Source organism: Echeneis naucrates, chromosome 3 (genome assembly GCF_900963305.1).
Source record: "Echeneis naucrates chromosome 3, fEcheNa1.1, whole genome shotgun sequence".
In the NCBI taxonomy this organism is placed as follows: domain Eukaryota; kingdom Metazoa; phylum Chordata; class Actinopteri; order Carangiformes; family Echeneidae; genus Echeneis; species Echeneis naucrates.
The window spans coordinates 4,090,391-4,109,347 of record NC_042513.1 but is presented as its reverse complement, the minus strand read 5'-3'; the positions used below and the strand labels follow the sequence as shown (position 1 = coordinate 4,109,347).

At 37.6% G+C, this 18,957-nt stretch overlaps 1 protein-coding gene across 2 annotated transcripts in view; it reads left to right on the top strand.

Annotated features, from left to right (window-relative positions):
* Window positions 1-18,957, top strand: part of sbf2 (SET binding factor 2) — a 75,426-nt gene that overhangs the window by 8,010 nt on the left and 48,459 nt on the right. For both annotated transcript variants that reach the window (XM_029497715.1, XM_029497714.1), the window contains exon 2: window positions 3,045-3,130. In XM_029497715.1, the coding sequence (XP_029353575.1) occupies window positions 3,045-3,130 (86 nt within the window). The remainder of the gene's footprint in view (window positions 1-3,044; window positions 3,131-18,957) is intronic.

Here is an 18,957-nt window from a genome sequence, read left to right as displayed (position 1 = left end):
GCTTGTTTTAATACAAGAGTGCAGCCTTATGGTATGTGAGGAATTCTGTCATTTATTTTCATCCGTGGCTGAAAATTAGAACTTGGAGCATTCGGAGCATGTGATTTCAATTAGAGGTGCTGTAAAGACTTGGAACATGTCACGGTCAGGCAGACTGGTGTTCTGCTATCATCGGTCTCCATTTAGTTCCTAAACACTTTTCTGCAGGTTGATAACAGCAAAAGAAAGCTATTCATTAAATGTTTTTTTTTATCTATTTGCTGACAGCATGCTTGACACTCCTGAGGGCTGCAGGCCTACAGGAAGATCGTGTCATCATGATGATGCTTGTTTTTTTTTTTTCTCCTGTTCCTCCTGCTTCCCATATGCATTGCGTCTGACCTCTTGCCATACTGCTACACATGAGCTTCAAAAGCATTCTTCTAAGTCATTTTCTGCCGTTTAATGCATTTGATCAATTCTATCTGGACAGAATTGATCAAATGCATTAAATGGCAAAATAGATTCAACACAACCATCTTTTTTTCCCTCTGAGAGTATGGTGACAGTTGTCTGGGTAGTTAATGACGCATTGGCAACATTGGTGGTAATGCTAAGAACCCCTTAAGAGTGATGTACATCTTACATATTCCTCCATTATGGCTATAAAATAAAACACAGGTCGAGTTCTGCTGTTGTGTGATTATAACAACATGGAAGACATGGTTGATCAGTTTTATTGGGCTATATGAAAATCCTGTGTATGCCTGCTCAGACTAGGACAATAGCAAACAGATAAATGGCTGAAATAGCTGTGTAACTCTGTGCTAACAGGTTAGCCACTTTGGAACATGCTGAACAGTAATTCCTCTTGGGGTTTTCCAGATGTTTTAAAGTGTTTTATGTGATAGAAACAACAGTCTAAAAAGCCTCACTATCTGCAGCATATTTGACAAACCAACTAATAGAATATTGAGCCGCATTATTTGCAGTTTTGTTTTTGCTTTGATTGCTTAAAGATAAATAAAAATAAAATAAAAATGTATTTATATATAATTGTGCATGTCTGATATATGAACGGCATAGTGGTTTGTGGTGTCACCCCACAATGAGAAAGCCACGGGTGCCCTGGCCTGGGCCCTTTCTGTGTGGAGTTTGTTCTGCCCTGTGTCTGCGTGGGTTTCCTCCCACCATACAAAGACATCATGCTTTGGTTAATTGGTGACTCTAAACTGTCTGTAGGTCTGAGTGTGAGTGTGAGTGGTTGTTGGTCTCTGTCTGTCTCTGTGTGTTGGCCCTGTGATGGACTGCTGACCTGTTAAGGTTGACCCCACCTTCACCCAGTGTGAGCTGGGATTGACTCCAGCACTCCGCGACCCGGAAACAGATAAATGAATGAATGAATGACTGCTATATGAATGCAAGAAATGGGTCAGTTCATTTTTTCTGTTATTCTCTTAATAGGAGACCATTTTCTTTTGGCCTAACCTTCAAACAGCTTAAAATAACATTGAAATGAAGTCATGGGGTCAATGCAATGGATATTGTGAAACACATGAGAGGACTGAGGGAATTCTTTCTTTAATTAGATAAAATTTCCATTTATTAGCTTTCCAGATTGCTGAATAAGAACATTGCTGTCATATATCAGCTCCTTAACACACAGTATGCTTTGTTTGCACTTGTGTTGACAAGAATTATTACATCCAATTTAGGTTTTAGAGTTTTGCAAGAGCCCGCCATATGGGGTCTTGTGGGAAATCTCTCAGGGTTATTTCACCGGTAAAGCTTTCGATGGTTATCTTCACAAATCTGTGTTGTTGAAAGTGAGGTGAACTACACCTGCTGTAGATCAATATCCAGCTGTCTCTGTCAGCACGATGTACTGCCTGCTCCCCTCCACTGCTGGTCTATTACACAATGTACTGTGTATGCTGATTCAGGTCACATATGTGTTATTTAGATTGAACAGTGAAAAATTATTATTATTGTTTTTTTTTTGCTTTCTTGATTTAATTATCAGGGCATTATCACAAAAAAGAAAATGAAATAATGAATGACCCCTCTCATCCTGTGATATGCTTTGTGTTAGTAGTCTAAGTTCCACATCTTACACTTTGGACCACATTCCTCCGGAAACATCTTGATATAATCAAGACAACCAGGACAGTACTAGGAATGCTTTTTTGTGAATGTTGTGGCCAAAGTTGAATTTGCATTGGCCTTTTTCAAAAGACGGCAATAATTTCACAATAAGTCACAACAAACAGAAATAATGTGCTTTGATTACCTCACTAAACTTCTTCCTTTACCTCTAATTGAAATGTGTGACATAAAGTTTAAAGTATCTGTTTCTGTTTATCACATAGGATTTTTTTTCTTCAACACTTCATTTAGGCCTATAACTTCTATCTTAAGCTTTATCACACTTCCTTTTCCTATTTACACTTCAACATTTTTTACAGGAACCTTATTTGAATTCACTGAACCATTTTCTCAGATTTGTATGCATTTCTTAGAAGGCGCACTGAACCTGTATGCCATTTAGAAGTACCATGCTATTTCTATGTACATCCCGCTCATGTGTATGATTAAAGATAAGTTTAATTGTTGCTAAGATCCCTCACACAAACTGCATCAATTTTTAATCAATTTTAGTTATATTCTCTGGATTTATTTACAGAATTCACATAGGGGACAGAAGGAAAAACTCAAGTCTAATGACCTAACATTAAGAGATGCTGTGACCATAGCATAGCTTTGCAGTCCCTGATGTGCAGTACTGTATTGCATGCCAGATTTTATTTGAAGGAGAATTGCAAAACCTTTGCCCTTGTGAAAACAATGTAACGTTTGTGAAATTTGCTTTTCCAGATTGTAAAGCAAGTGAGAACTTTAAATGGAGGCAAGCACTGCATCAGACAAAATATAAATATTTGAGTAAATTTGGTTTTTTAAAATTTTATCTAATATCATAATCACGTTCAATCTAATGTATACTTTTGCTCACATTTACCATACAATGGCAAATATTGCACTGACAGATCTTGATCGTTTGTCTGCAGGCTCAGGAGAAGGATGTGGGAGGATCATTCAGCGATTCCCGAAGAAGGACTGGGAAGGAACAGCCTTTCCCCAGGGGGTAGAGATGGTAAGTGATTACAACCTGCAATCTGTACAATAATTTGGGTGAAATCAAAAAAAGTGTAGGACCCAAAAACAGAGCGTTAAATCCATTTTAATTTGAAAACTCAGTGGTTACATTGTAGTCTGGATGGGCAGATGGACTGCTCAGAGTTGACTCATTAGTCCCAACCTCAACCAGTTAAAACAGTTCAGAGCAGATTGTATTGTTATAGACATTTAGCCTCACTGAAAAGAGCTCTGTTACCAAAGTATTATTAGTACAATTATTTTATCTAAGGTCAGAAAAAAGTAAAAAAAAAGTTTCACTCAAAATAGGTTTCGAACATATAGAACATATAGAACATATTTTGGTGTAAATGTTCCAGATTAAATAGAAAATGACTCTCTTTTCACCCAACAGGGCTTTAGTTTTATTTTTGCCCTTTTTTTTTAATCAACTGACACACACACACATATATATGTATATATAAGTACTTTCTTAAAATGATGAATGACAAAAGGTAGAACAATATTTAACAGTGATGTGACGCCTTTTGCACAGAGACAGAGTGGGAAGAATCAAAGTATATTACCCTTCTCTCAGTTTTGCTTCCATATACTTCTGTATTACTTTAGAGTTTTTTTGTTTTTTTTTTTATCATAGAGACATCTGAATTGTTGCATTAGTATTGAGAGCTCTGATGTCTACAGTGTAAACCAATATCAAAATTTGATGGATAACAGGCACTGCCTGTGGAACAGTTTTAAGTTAATATGTGATGTTAACAGGTTGTATCGTGTTCTTCTGGTTAATGAGTGTCCTTGTTCCAATGCCCCCTACTGACTGCACATTTCCTAAGGTGACTGTTAAAAATTCTTTTCTTCTGCAAAACAGAATGTAAGACATGAAAATATTTGTCATCTGCTGTGTCAAAAAATGACCATACACCCAAAGGAACTTTCGTGTATTAAAGGAATGTTTGCCCTTTGGAGACTGTGCAGCAGATGTTGGCATTTCCTGCTTCCGATAAATTCATGATTGTTTACTATAATTTGTCTGAAACCCTTTTCATAGTCACTAATTGGGAAGCTTCTTACCCAGTTTTACTTTAGTCAAGCCTGTTTTTCTTGTATCTGCCTGTCTCCATTGGCCTCTGCAGAAAAATTAAGGGAATAATTACTCCTCTTGCGCCTCTCTAAGGGGGTCTGTTTTCCTTATATGGACAATGCAATGGAAGAACAAATGTTTGCTTATCAGAACTGTGAAAAATTGTTGATCTCTAGGGCAACATTAGCAGTTAACAATATGATACTGCACAGGACATTACGCCCGTGTTATATCTGTTTTTGTTCATTTATATTGGCTACTGCAGATAAAGCTTTAATGACTAAGTGGAATAGTTTTGGCAGTCAGCGAGGAGAGAAAAATAACTCGAGATCCTAACACAGTACTTATTCCTTTGAAAGTACCATCCAGCACAAACTTCTGTTACATTAATTTTTTTATCTGGTCTGGTCTTTTCACCAAGAATTACAGTTGCAGACTTCAGAATGATTTTTCTTTTCAATTGAGAACTAAAATCCAATTTAGGCTTTGTCAACAGGCCTTACGGGCTCTAGTTATTATTTAGCTAGCAACCAGTTAACTCAAGCAACTTAATGTGGGGATTTGAAATGAAGATGGATTTGACCCTTTTTTGTTGAGAATCTTTACAGTGAAGAGTTAAAGGACGAACAATGTAGATGATTGGAAGTGCTGTTCCAAAGCTTTGTACTTTGAAGTCATTAAGGAGTAAATTGATGAAGACTAGACTAGCAGGTAGAGAGAAACATGTTGCATCATATGGGGCATATATCACAGCAAAGATTAATGGAGAGAGTTAATCTAAACATCAGACATTCCAACATCTCATTTTTAGATGAAGTAATTTTTTTACTGGGATAGGAGCGCTTTGTAGAGAAACAAGTATTAAAAAAAAAAAAAAAAGCTGATTCAGAAGTTTATTGTTAAACTTGGGTTGTAAATAATTATTTTTAGATAAGTAGGGAATTGAGTTTTGTTTGTCTTTCAATGATTGATAAATGATGGCCTAGAGTTTTTACAGCTGCTGCTGAAATATTTGGCTTTCTGTAGACATGTCACAGAGATGCTGTTGTGGCAGGACTCTTGTATATGCAATTGTTTTGAAATGCAAGTAAGGAAAAGTGAGCACAAATGCATATATTATAAGTGAAGCTTGGCCTGCTAGCGTCTTTTGAGTTACTTTGTGGCCGTCGACAGTGTCTTGTGAGTTATTGCTCAAAGACAAACAGTGGTGTGTCACATGACAACAAAAAGTTGTCTTTAAAGCCGATAAATGGTAACTGTCACTGAAATAAAGAAACAAAGTAAAGAAAAATGTTCTCTTATTTAGACAAAGTGATTTTGAAAGGTGAAGCATTGTTGGTGTGAAAATGTGAAACCCTCGCGCTGGTATTCAACCTTTCTCTGACTGCATGATGAGCCACAATGGCTCTGTTCTCTCAGCATCATCCCTCAAGCATCCAGTCATGGTTTCATAGTGTTTAAATATAGAAACACTGCCACATGTTTAGCTAAATCTGTTATCTTGGTGTTTCCAGATGTCACTGAGGACCTGCATACCAATGTTTTTGGGACTGTGTGGGTGTGCGTGATTTATTTTTTACATTTTTTTTATTCCTCTATGCCTCTTTATTATGTGTCACCCTTGACTGAAATTGAGACATACTGCAATCCCAGTGGGTAAAGAGTGTAATGTGTGATGTTTCTCATTGAAGACTAACCCTGAGCTGAAACAAGAGGATGCATTTTATGCTGGGGCTGTTTTCAAAGAACCTTTTGGCATGATGCCCCACATATTTTCTAAAGCACTGAAGATTGTGTTCTTTTGAGATACAACCATTTATACTAGTATACTGGATAACATGCTGAATAAGATTTGTATGCTGATATTTTTAGTTTTATATGAAAACAACCAAAACAGTAAGCAATGTGGAGCTCATTCCAGAAGTTCCCTTTCCTACTATGTTGTGTGTGACAATCTTTGGTCAAGAATCAAATTACTGTAATTCCAACTTTGAAGCTTAAATTAAGATACACCATAGTGTTTAACAGATCCACTAAGCTATTTGCATTTTGGCTCTGTTTTGAGCTGGTATGTAAACCATTATTATTTGCAGATTTCCTCTAGTCCATAAAAAAAAAAAAAGACACACAAACACCAAGCAACACATCTGTAGAAAGCAGTGCACGAAACTGAACACGAAAAGCATTTTGTGGTCACAACAGGCCCCCAGCAAGCTAAATATCCGCAGATGAGGAATGTAGCAAACAAAAGCATTTACAACTTGTGCTTGGAAAAATGTGTTTCTCATCTTTGCAAGCAAGTGATGATGATAGGAACCAGCCCAAATCCTCATCTGTTGTGGATGAGCTGGGTCTGTGGATGGAGGTCAGAAAGCTGTATACCTAGTACATTTCCATTGTTTCTCCCTTCAGTATCAAGAGACATCCCCAGTGGTGCTGATACTGTCGTCCTATTACTAGTAGTAGGGGGATGCTTTCTTTTTCTTTTTTTTTTTAACAGCTCTTGGAGAAGAAATGACTCCATACTCTCAAACAAGAATTGGTTTATTCTGACTTATTTTGTTCTAATTGACCTTTTTCCAATGAACAATGGCATGGCAAGTAGATTATGGACCATTTTACACATAAGTAGCTCAGTTGTGATTTGTTAAACAGAATGACACATTGGCATAATGTATGATATTGGTATTTTGTTGTTAATTTAAGCTTATACTCAAAAATGTGTTTTTTGTGGTAGGAGTTTCAATAGTTTGTTTTGTTGGTTTTATTTTCCCTTGCAGTACAAGTTTTTAACCAAGTTTAAGTTTGGGAAATTATCAATCTAATTAAATTTTTTATTTATTTATTTATTTTTTGGATTTGAATCACTATTTGTTTACTGAATGTAAATGTTCATAACGTCCTTTGCTTGTAGACGCCATATTGCATTATAATGTAGATTTGTGAGTTTCCAGACCCTTCCTCTTTGTTTGACTTGATTATTTTTAACTGGAGCCAAATGCTTGAATGTTAAATGGGCCAGATTATTTGTTAATCTTAAATCTATATTTTGTGACAACCAGATGGACAAACTTTCAAGTCTAATTCAAGTATCGGTGAGTCTCCAGAGTAACAAATGCCAAACCTTGTCCAAGACTGCGTTTTGCGGGTAACAGTGTTTGCCAGAGTTGTAAATTTTTACAACTAACTTCACTTAAATCAAACCTTCATGTTTTGCACTTTAACACAGTCGAAGCAATATGCCTCCAGTTTATGGTGGGAAGGTTTTTGTTTAAAGCTGTTTATTGTACGTAATAACAGAACTACATAAAACAAATTGAGTTAGTAGTTTCAAAGCAGATTAACCTGAGCCTGCTTAAACTGGCGAAAAACCAATACCTAATGTACAACCATTCCGATTACATTATTTTGATATTAATAAACATTTTTTACATATTAGTAAGCGTTCTCCCCCAAAACCAAATTCTGATTGGCATTTATGATTTAATGATTCATTATTTCATAAAAAAGGCTCTATAAAGCTTAAATGGATATTTAATTTCTTGATTCTTTGTTCCACAGCTCTCTAATGTCAATGTATGTATCTACTTTTCCTCATTTTAATATTTTTTAAACACACAAACACTAATGAGCACTCTTTTCAGGTATTTTAAAAAGAAAGAGTAAAAAGAGTTATAAAAAACAACTTCCTGTTTATAACAAAGAGTGTTAAGAATTTTTATATTTATAATTTGCACTTATTTATAGCTTTGTTTAAATAATTTTGCTACAAATGCTACATTCCCACTTTTTTGTGGTCATGAGTTTCAGATTTCAGACAACTTTAAAAACAACCCAGGTCAGCAGTTTGAGACACACCTCTCTCAACACAGCTGAAGCATCGTAAAAAGTACTTGTTGATTCAAAAACCTTGACCTTCCATTTGTCACACATTGTTCCTCTTTGACGTACTTCTTCGTTTGTTTTCAAAGTTTGTAGGTGACCTGTCATCACCTCACCTTTTAACGGCTTCTAACATACAGCCTTAGGTGTGTGACAGTGAAAACAGTGTGAGTCTCAATATTTCAGACTGCTCAATCTCCACGTAGACCCACATGTTGTGACTGTGGGCGAGATGCTGCAGCACTGAACAATAGCTGTCCTGTATAGTCCAGTCCAACACGCAGTATGTGGTGTGGGTTCTCTGTTCCACTCAGTCAGCTAAGCAAGCAGAGTTGTTTCTCTGACTGCATACCATACTGGTCATTTGCCTTTCTCTTCCACTAATCACTCAGACATATACTGGTAGTCCTAATTGTCAGAAAAAGACATCTATAGAAGCAGCTACAACAGTGATGAAAACCAAAAGTGAAAACAAAGGTGTCAGCTTCAGTGATGGTGACTTGATTTTTTTTTTTTTTTTTTTTTGGGGGGGAGTCGTGATCATAATCCATTTAAAATTCTTCTTTGCAATGATTTGCAGTAGACATTATGGGCCAAACAGATAATTTCATTTGCATTACTTGTCTTTTTGGGTTTCTTTGCTTGGTTTACAGGATACTCAGACTGTCACTCTAAAATTCGCATTTTTCCTCAGCTCCACATTTCTCTTCTTGTCATTTTTGAAAATTGTCTTCAAAGTGAAGGGGACAACACAGGCGTTAAAGCGTCCCTCTTGTACAGTCTATAACTGTTGATGCAGGTTTTGGCTTTGAACTCTCCTGACAGATTTTTACTTTGTTTTCAGTCTCTTATCACACCATGCTTTAACTATTTGCAGGCTACATTTGGCTATATAAAAATGCATCATTAGTGCAATTGTATTTGTAAAGGGCACAGAAAATTATACAAAATTTGATAACTGTCCAAATTCCATGTAGAAAATGTCTCAAATATCTAAGGTACAATCAAAACTTCTAAAGAATTTTTTTACATGATTTCCTGGCAGATTTTTCCTATTAATCCTTAATAGAAATAGGAGAAGCTCTTATCAGTAACAAAATTGAGGTGGTATGTGTATTTCTACATTTTAGTTTGCATGTGAATGTTTTGGTATCTGGGAGTAACGTTTGACACATCATATATCAATCAGGTTCAAAAGTTTAATCAAACTATGAAAGTGTTACCAGGGATTTTAGCTCCTTAGGCAGGAGAATTGTAAAATGAGTCAGGCTGGGAGTCCTTTTCCCACTTTTTCCATCAATAGTGTGTTCATTTGCTTTTCAAAAGGTCCTTTGAGGTCAGCTGAATTGCAGTACACATGTTGGAACAATGCAAGAGTGCCACAACCGTCCATCCAAAAATAAAATCAGTCAGTTTGAAATGACATGTGCTGTAACAATAGGCTTATGCATGTGTAGTTCATAACAGAGGAGCTCTAACTAGAGCAAAGTCATTGTACCCTGGGTTCTGTTAATATAGAAATCCACATTGGGGCCCATCTTTCTTCCTTGATGAAGGAATTTGACCTGACTTGACCAGATTGTAAACACTGGTGTCATTTCTCGTGTCAAGAGGTTGGACTTCTTGAAATCCTTCCCTTCCCTCCAAAGTCCCTACAGAAATGAAAAATATGGCTTGCAGTTGTGGAAAGGAGTCTCAAGTTATTTGGAACGTTTGTAAACCGCAGGCGTTGTGTTAAAAGCTAATATGACTGCAAGGGTGTCATATAAAGTTATGTGTGTGTATGTGTGCATATATATATTTTCTACTCCAGCAGACCCAGCTGTGTGTGTGTATATATATATATATATATATATATGTGTGTGCGTGTGCTTACACATGCACACACAATGCTGTGAGGAATCACTCATCTGACCCTTTTCTCTGAGCTGGCTGGATAAGCAAATCATGACAAAGCTTAACTGCTCTGCTCATAATCAGCAGCCTTAGTTAGTCAGATGCAGGCTCCGGGCCAAACCGCAGACAAGTGAAGGAATGTTGTATCACTTGATGGATTGACTCAAGTGACCCTAACTTGACATGTCACGCTGCACGTCGGTCTTATGATGTTTGTAAAACTATGAGAGAAAATCTAAACAGTGCATTCCACATAGCAGGATGCTGTTCCAGCCAGCGGGGGGAATAGAATTGTGTGTTGGTCAGGAAGATCCACCTATGAGTAATCAATGATCTGTGTTCCAGTGAAGCCCAAACAAAGCTGGGGCTGTCAAGCAAGCAGGACTTTCCACGCTGAAAAGCACTGAGCTCACCAGGAAATGGGAATACACAGGATGAAAAAAACCCACAGTATGCTGGAGAGTGCACACACTCTTACTTTTAGACAAAACACAGTACAAACTTTCAGTCTTAATGCTTTTTTGTTTATATATGTGGTTCTGTTGGTAACAAACTGTTTCTTCGTTTGTTATTCTGTCACATACACTTACAAATTCTCAGTTTTTCCTGGCTCACCTGAGTTTTAATGTTAAAAATGATCAGCTCCATGGCCAGACCTGCACTGGGCAAAAACACATTGGGGTCAAAGGGTGCCAGTATCCAGGTGAACAATTGCAAGAGCTGAGCTTAGGGATACTTCAGCTACCCAGCACATTTCCTTCCTCTCATTTAAAGAAGTTGCTGTTTCCAGACATCCATCTAACTGGTTCCTGGTGAATACAACTGTTAGCTGCTGGTAAAAATGTGCTGTTGCAGCTGAGGCTGCTCAGTAGCTGATGACATAACAATGATTCTTACACCAACCCGCTTATACTAATTGTGTATCTATGCCATCCCATTAATTTTTCCCAAAAATTACTTCTACAATCAAAATGTTTTTCCGTTAAAAAAAAAAAAAAAAAGAAGAAAGATTCTCAGGACTGCCTGATGTGTTCAGACATCGATGCCCAGTTTGAGGTGCTGGGTTACTTCCCGATGAAGTTGAGTTGTAATGGTTCCCTCCTGTGCTGGCGGTGCAAGGATGTAGCTCCACTCAGTGCTGAACCTGCTGAGTTTCACTTCCAAAGACATACTGGTAATAATGGCTTGAAATAAAAAAAAGGTCAAATGTTCTGGAATAGTCTCTCCCGCTGACAGCGTAATAATGTGATACAGGCATGTTAATATGGCCACTGGAATCTAGATGCAGACTTAAGTTTTCTGTTCACATTTATAAAACTCTAAGTCTGTCACTAGATATGCTTGTACAAAACCACAAATACAATCATGTTTTCTGTTAAAGATAAAAGCATTGTTGACAAAGCAGCAAGCTGCAGTTCATTACACAGTGATTCAAGTGTTTGAGATTGGAAGGATTTACCTGTTCAGTGTTTATACTGCAATGTTTGTGTTCATTTTCATATAATCAGTGCGACTTACAGGAATCATTTTTAATTTACTAGTTACTATTTAGGATTCCTATTATTTATTTGAATATATATTAAGGAGAATCAGTGCCACAATGCCATTCAGAGTTAGTGTATTGGTGGAAAGTGTTTATGTCCTAACTTCTTAGCTGTCATAGACTGCAGCTACTAAATACATCACCTGTACTTTTCACAGTTTGTTCAACTTACCTTTTAACCTTTTGGCCAAACACTACAAGCTGCTATCTATTACAAGAAAAACCAAAACAAACTATTGTACATTCACTTAAGGCATGATATGTTTGGAAAGTGGATGTGACGTTGCAGTCAATATCCCTTGTTATTGTTTTACAACAACACTGTATGCGGAGCTCCCGTGGCGAAGCGCCAGGTTTTTTCCTACCAGTAATATTATTAATGTGCACATTACTGCTCTTCTTCACTCAGAAGGCCGCCTCCTTTTCCGCCTAATAAAGTCCACCAGCGGGATGCTCTGGAAGAAGAGATAAACTCATTTCACCACTTTCAAATATCAGCTAATAATAAAAAGATAAATTACCATGATTATGTTTCTACTTTATGATGACATCCTGTCTGTTGAACGGGAAAAATATATATAAACTATAACTTATATTTACTCTTTGCTGAATTTGCATGCACTCAGGAGAGGAACAAAATGTGTTGTGGTATTCAGAGCAGAAGTGAGACTGAGGACTACAGTGAATAACTCAGCCAGACCCCCACAAGGCAACGGAGGAAGCACCTGTTCCACAGCCAGTTCGTTATCATCCGTTATCTTAGTGCAGTAAAGACTTTGGCTCAGTAGTCTGACGCACGACAACCATTGTACTGATCTGGAACTGTTAGGAAAAAGCTGTTTATCTTACTCTTTTATTCATCACTCTATGAGCTCAGAGATGTGTTTTGATGGTGCATATTTATATATCTCTTCTTTACAGATGGAAAACACTTTTCCCATCCTCAGCTGATGCAGGTTAAAAAACAAAAACACAAAAACAAAACAACAACAAAAATAACTGCAGCAATCTGGCGTCGATCAGAACTGATAAAATAAAAACTACAAAAGCCTGTGGATTGCTGGCTAAAATAAACTCCCATTGGTTAAAGGACACAGGAATGCACAACACTAACTGCTCATAGATCTGACCCGAGGACATGATGTTCAGACTGAGTACAACTGGCGGGGCCTCATACTGTGCTCTGTACTAGTATACATAAGTCGTACAGATCCACTTAACAGTAGGTGACGTTCTCACAGGTCAAATGCACAGCTAGAGGCAGTCTGGGTCTAGAGGCCCTGTAGCAGGACAAACTTCAACATGACAGAGCTCCTCTACTTGCCAAAATGTTATTGCTAAATCATTATGCCATGTCATAAGCCAAGTCATTAGTGCAAACATAATCAGTGGAACTCTTATACTATAGATTTTAAAGCTGAATAGCCAATATACCATTTGATTCTCAAACATTTTTTTGTCTTGCTACATTTTCTCCAACAACTGAGCCTGGGTCAACTTAAGATATCTGAAGTCACCTGCTCAGGTTTTCAATAAAATCTGTCTTCTTCTGGGCATAATTTCCTTGAATTATAATTGAACAAAATCCTTTGTTCCGCAAATATCAATATACCAAGTAACCATTCAGTTCTGTTTAAAGTCTCTTTCATTTCCTTATTCTAAAAATGCTTCGGGTTAAAGCTGGTTGAACGTGATTATGGCTGTCACAAATTTCCAGATGAAAATAAGTTGTTCAGGTCTGTTCTTTTTTGTGTAGAAGTTAAGAGATTTGGAGTTGGAACTGAAAAAGTTTACCTATCCGTGTGCAACATGATATGTGGCACTGTCACTTATTTACCAGTTCTTGGGATAAATTCGTGAATGTTTGTTGTATACTGCCAACAACCCAGATTTCTGTTAAATGTAACTGACTTAAATTGTGAAACTTAAGCTATTGCACCACTATTTTTTTTGTTTTTGTTTTTGTTTTTTAATATCTTGTCTGATGTGTTCGACTATGTTGGCATGCCCAGACATGACAGAGCACGTTGTCCTTTAGCAGAGGCCACCAATGTTTTTGCTAAAATACCAAAAAGTTTTACAGAGCTGATCCTGCAGCAATGGAAGTATTTATTAGATTTTTCTTGTTTTCAAGTTGTTCAAATGGTTTTAATTTGATCTCTTTTTGGATTCTGAAAGGGAATTTTTAGCCTCTTGAATGTATTTCACAGCAGATTTTCCTTGAACCTTAAACTCGCTTACGGTTGGAATAAATTGTGTTTGTTTAGCAATTTTTTCCAAAAGCGACACAATGAAATCTATCCAGTGTTTGGGACTGTAGCACCTACTGTGGACGAACATGATGGATTGATCTGATAGCATATTGATCTCAGCATAAGAATAATTTATAATCTATTTTTATTCCTCCTCATCCATTTTTGCTTTCAAGTTTCATGTGGTGAATTGCGTATGTCTTTAATTTATGCCGTTTGGAAATAAGCCCAAGTATTCACCCTAGAGTGAAAAAATCTTCCCAGGAGATGTTGGGTAAATGGGGGTTCAGTACAGTTGTCTTCCGAACTGCGTGTGGCAAAAATATGCCCTTTCCAGTTGTCGTTTGTTTAGTTTTAAATTTCCAACGCATATGGTATTTATGAAGCTCACATTTTTTGTGTACAGCCCAGCTTGTAATATTTGCTAGCTGACTTTTGTCGTCCTTTCTGACTAGACTTTTTTTTTTTTTTTTTTTTATCATTTACATTCGTCAAACATGGTCGTCTAAAAATATCTAACTAAAATGAACCATATGTGCCTGGTGTTGCATAACAGATGAGTAAAGAGAAACCAGCAGTTTGGTGACTGAGGGGTGGTGGGCTGACCTGAAGAACGGTTCTGGAAGAGGCTGCCACCTCAGCAGAATGGGCAGTGCAAGCAGCTCAAAAAGACTTGTTGCAGAAGATTAAGTCACGGAAAGTGCTAAACAGCATTTGGATATCATTGTTTTTATGGTGATTTTGTTGACAGTACTCATCATGCTGACCTCGAGCAAATAAGACAAGTGAGGGAGGCGGGGGGGGACACACGCATGTTTGTGCACCAAACTGCTCGGCTGGAGCAGCCGTCTCTGGTTGTTTTGTCCACTGCTTATCCTGCAGCCCTGATAAAGTTGAAGTGATGTGCAGGCTGCACGCCGCTGACCTTCTCACCCCCAGCCGGTACTTCTCTGGCCCTTGACACCTCACACTTCACTTTCCGTCATTGTGTTGTCTTTGTGGCATGTGTCTCCTCCACATGCATGGGGAAAGAATAAGGTGGAAGGAAGAGGATGATGGCGTACATGCTGTAATGCACATCTGTTAATAACTTTTCCTGACCACATTGCATTTGCAGTCACTTTACATTCAAGCTCAAGCAACAATTTGCCAGGATTTTCTGAATATACAGATAATTTTTATTCTCTCTTGATATTTTTCTTTTCCCCCTTCTTTTGAGATGGAATTGAAGAATGTCTGTGTTTTTAAAAATGAATCTGTAGTTATCTATTTTTAAGTTCACAATTTAGGTTTTGATTGTTTATGATGTATGTGGTTATCTTATCCTTTCCCCTTTATTCACTTCAGGTTATTCCTCCTGATGCCTAGAGAACAGCACACTCTGGTCAAATTTTATTGCAATACAGAAAAAAACATTTTTGTTTTGTGCCTAATTTCTTTTTGGTTTCTCAGTCACCCATATTATGAAATAAGCCTCAGACTGAAAGAATCTGTTTGGATTTGGCTCATTTGTAACGGGAACTCTTTAAAGGTTTTATGACCCTTCAAAATCTGTTTCTCTTTTCTTAAGTATAGCCCTGTAAAATGTTGCATCATATTAAAACACAATACACCTGTTTGCATAATGTTTTATCTGCATCATACCAGAAAGAATAAAGCTCGATCCTTAATCAATGTCACTGACTCACTGTATGTCCTGAGTCATCCTTAGTAATGGCTGCTGCCACAGTTATATCTGGCTTGCACTGGGCATTAACGTCATGTAATAGTATCGGAATGCAGCCCTGTGTTGAAGCCTCTAGGTGAAAGGTTTTTTTTATATATATATATATATATATATTTTTTTTTTTTAATTGACCCTGATCTTTGAGCACTTTGCCGTGACGATGCTTAGCAGGTCAGACTGCAGATCCAGTGTCACTGCCGGAGCGGCTGAATAGTGCAGTTGGTGTGAGTCAGTCATGCTAGGCTGCAGCACATGATGGGATGCAGCAGGGGGGTTTAGCAGGAGGCAATTTACTTGCTGACATCAATACAGCAAGTGTGTCCCAGAGTTCCTTTGTCACTTGACCGAGGTCTAATTTCGGAACAGGAGATGTCCTTTCTCTTTGCTCTGTGTGCGCACACGTGCGTATGTGTGCGTAAAAATGTCTGTGTACAGACATAAAAAGCTACGTTTACTGAGCTATGACCCTTGCACCTGTTGCAAGTGCACCTTTTCCCCTTCAACTGTCCTCTTGCAAGTCTTCAGCATGAGGGGGAGAATCAGAAAGTTATTCAGTATTTTCACAGTATATTTCAAAACTGATAGAAAGCAGAACTGTGTTTTAACTAAATGAATATTAAGATAAATGTACACATACATTTGCATTTCATGTTTAAAAAGCATAATGGACCTATTCAATGTAAACTGTTCTATTACGCCAATATCCAAACCTCCAATCCTGTCTGCTGATCGACATTAATCCCATTTGTGTTCATGCCCGGGGTTTATCAGTGTGTAATCGAGAAACGCCTGCTGTCTTTGTCAGAAGAAATGGACCTTGGTTGTTGACACAGTGTTGTGTACCTCAAGTATATTCATGTGTGTTAATGTACAGGACAGCACCCCTGGTTTGCCTGGTCTGTGTGTTGAATTGACGTCACATTGTCCTTATTGATGGTAATTGTGCCGTGGGCGAAGCAAACACTGATGTGACGCCTGACTGTTGATTTGAAAGTACTGCTGCAAATGTTTTTTTTTTTTTTTCTATTTCTGCTGTTCAAACTGTTAGCTCAATTAGTTACTTTGTCTTCACTTGAACAATGGAATCTACTTAGAGCAGAGGTCTCCAACTCCGGTCCTGGATAGCTACTGTCCTGCATGTTTTAGATGTTTCTCTGCTCCAACACACCTGATTCTAATGAGCAGCTCCATATCAGACCTCAGCAGAGCCTGATGACTAGCTGATCATTAGAATCATATGTGTTGGAGCAGAGAAACATCTAAATCATGCAGGACAGTAGCTCTCCAGGACCGGAGTTGGAGACCTCTGGTTAAAAAAAAAAATAATAATAATAATATTTGCCTCCAGAAAATCAGTAACATATTGCAAGAGGTCCCATCCCCATTAAAGATTAGATCTTCATCCATTGTTCCTGCAAGGACTGTTCTCAGAAATGTGCGAATATCCACACTATTTTGTGTTGAGCTGAAATGACCTTTTTTCAAGGAAACAAATAACTTAAACATATCTACTTTACCTTTTGTTTTAGTAGAAATGCAGAAGGGAAGCATACATAACATTTTTAAATTAAGTTCATTGAATTGTTACTATGTTATGTTTTTAGACAAGCCACAGCATTTTAAGCTTGATGATCAGTCATCTTTTTGTTATACGTTTATGATAGTTCATGTCAGTGCTGTAATGGGCCTTGAAAAAGTGATATTTTCAAAACACTGAGCTCCTTTCAGTGTGAACTTGTGCCAGTACTCAAGTATCTCGGGGCAGACCTACAGGTGAGATAAGGGCTTCAAGGAAACATCTGATTAAACATTAGGGAAGTCAGTGAATCCTCTCATCACTGCGCCTGCATGTGTTTTCTGCATGCTGCTCTCCTTTAGTTAGTCCCTCTCTCACCCAAGCTTACATTGCAGTAGTCACACACGCAGAACAGGATGTTATATCTTCTGTGATCTTCTGAGCTTTGCAGAACCAAAGGTGTTTATCTTCTTTTTTTTTTTGACAACAATGAATGGCATAGTTGGAATAGTTTAGGACAGGATCACAGCTATCCCCAGTTGTCCTTGGGTTTTATCTGACACACACACACACACACACACACACACACACACACACCTCTCTCACCACAATGCAGGTTTAACAGATTTCCTGCAAGCTATTGTATCTGCTGGAAGATGGTGGCATCCTGGTTCAATCTTCCACATTGGACAAGCCAAATCCTTCCTTCCCCTTTTTCTTAATCTGCATTCCTCTCTTGTTCCTTTTTTTCATCACCTTCGTTGTCTCCTTATGCCTTGGTTTTTTCCTTGCCGGTATATCTTCCTTTGGCTCTACACAGGTCTAGCTCTCCATCAGTCCCCCACCCCACCTCCCATGTGTGTGGTGGTCCCTTCTGTAACCCTCGAGGAGCAGTCTAAACATCATCTTCATTGCCAGGCCAGTTGGACCTCCACTAAAAACAGAGGAACAGACATGAACACAGGACTCAGGACAAAATGCCCTCTCCACTTTCAATAATAATGCATCCATTTGTCCATATCTGTCACTAGCTTCTTATCTCTTTTGCCTTGACTTGTTTTTTTTTTTTTTTTTTTTTTTTTGGGGGTGGGGGGTTGTTTTCTTAATTGTTTGGAAGATCAGGTGTTAATAATAAAGCAACATGATTTTCAAGTTGCGAATGAGGAAACAAAAATGACAACGTATCTGAACATATGGTACAAAAGAAAATATGGTGAAATTTGCACCTACTAAATAAGTATGCTGGATTCCTGTATGTCTATGAACACGGTGACAGAAAAAAGTTTGTCTTTCTCTTTTTTTTTTTTTTCCCCCTCAATACTTGTAGATGTTTTTTGTCTGGAGTGTTTATGAGTCACACTGTTTTGAGTTCCAAAACCTGTTTAAGATTATTTTTTTATGGAAACAGTTGTGCATGACTTTCTGTACCCACTTGCTAAAAATGGCTCAGTTATGTCATGCATGAGAAATTGTAAAATTATGTGATTTTTAAATCCTTAATAAACAGAGTGTTTTGAAATATAAATAAAGATTTTCCTGGAAATTTTTAAAGAATTTAATGAAGGAAATAATACTTAAAAAAAATAATAAAATAAATCTGCTTTACCAACACATCCAAGTCTCGACCACTATGTTTGACACTGGATTTGTAATCCAACTAGTAAGAAATTAAATAAATGTCTTCCTATGGAGATTTTGTTTTCGACATTCATTTTTAATTTAGGTCATTAGTAAAATCACATCCCTAAACTACCTCTGGGCTTGTGGATATGTTTCCATTTTCCGTCTTATTTAAGATACCCCATTTTATGATCAGGGAAATGTGGTCTGGCACGTTTGCTGATGACTTCATCAGAGAAGGAAGTTAAATACTGACCATGCCACTTCCTGCATGGTCTGCATGAGTAGATCTAATTGCTGCACTGAAAC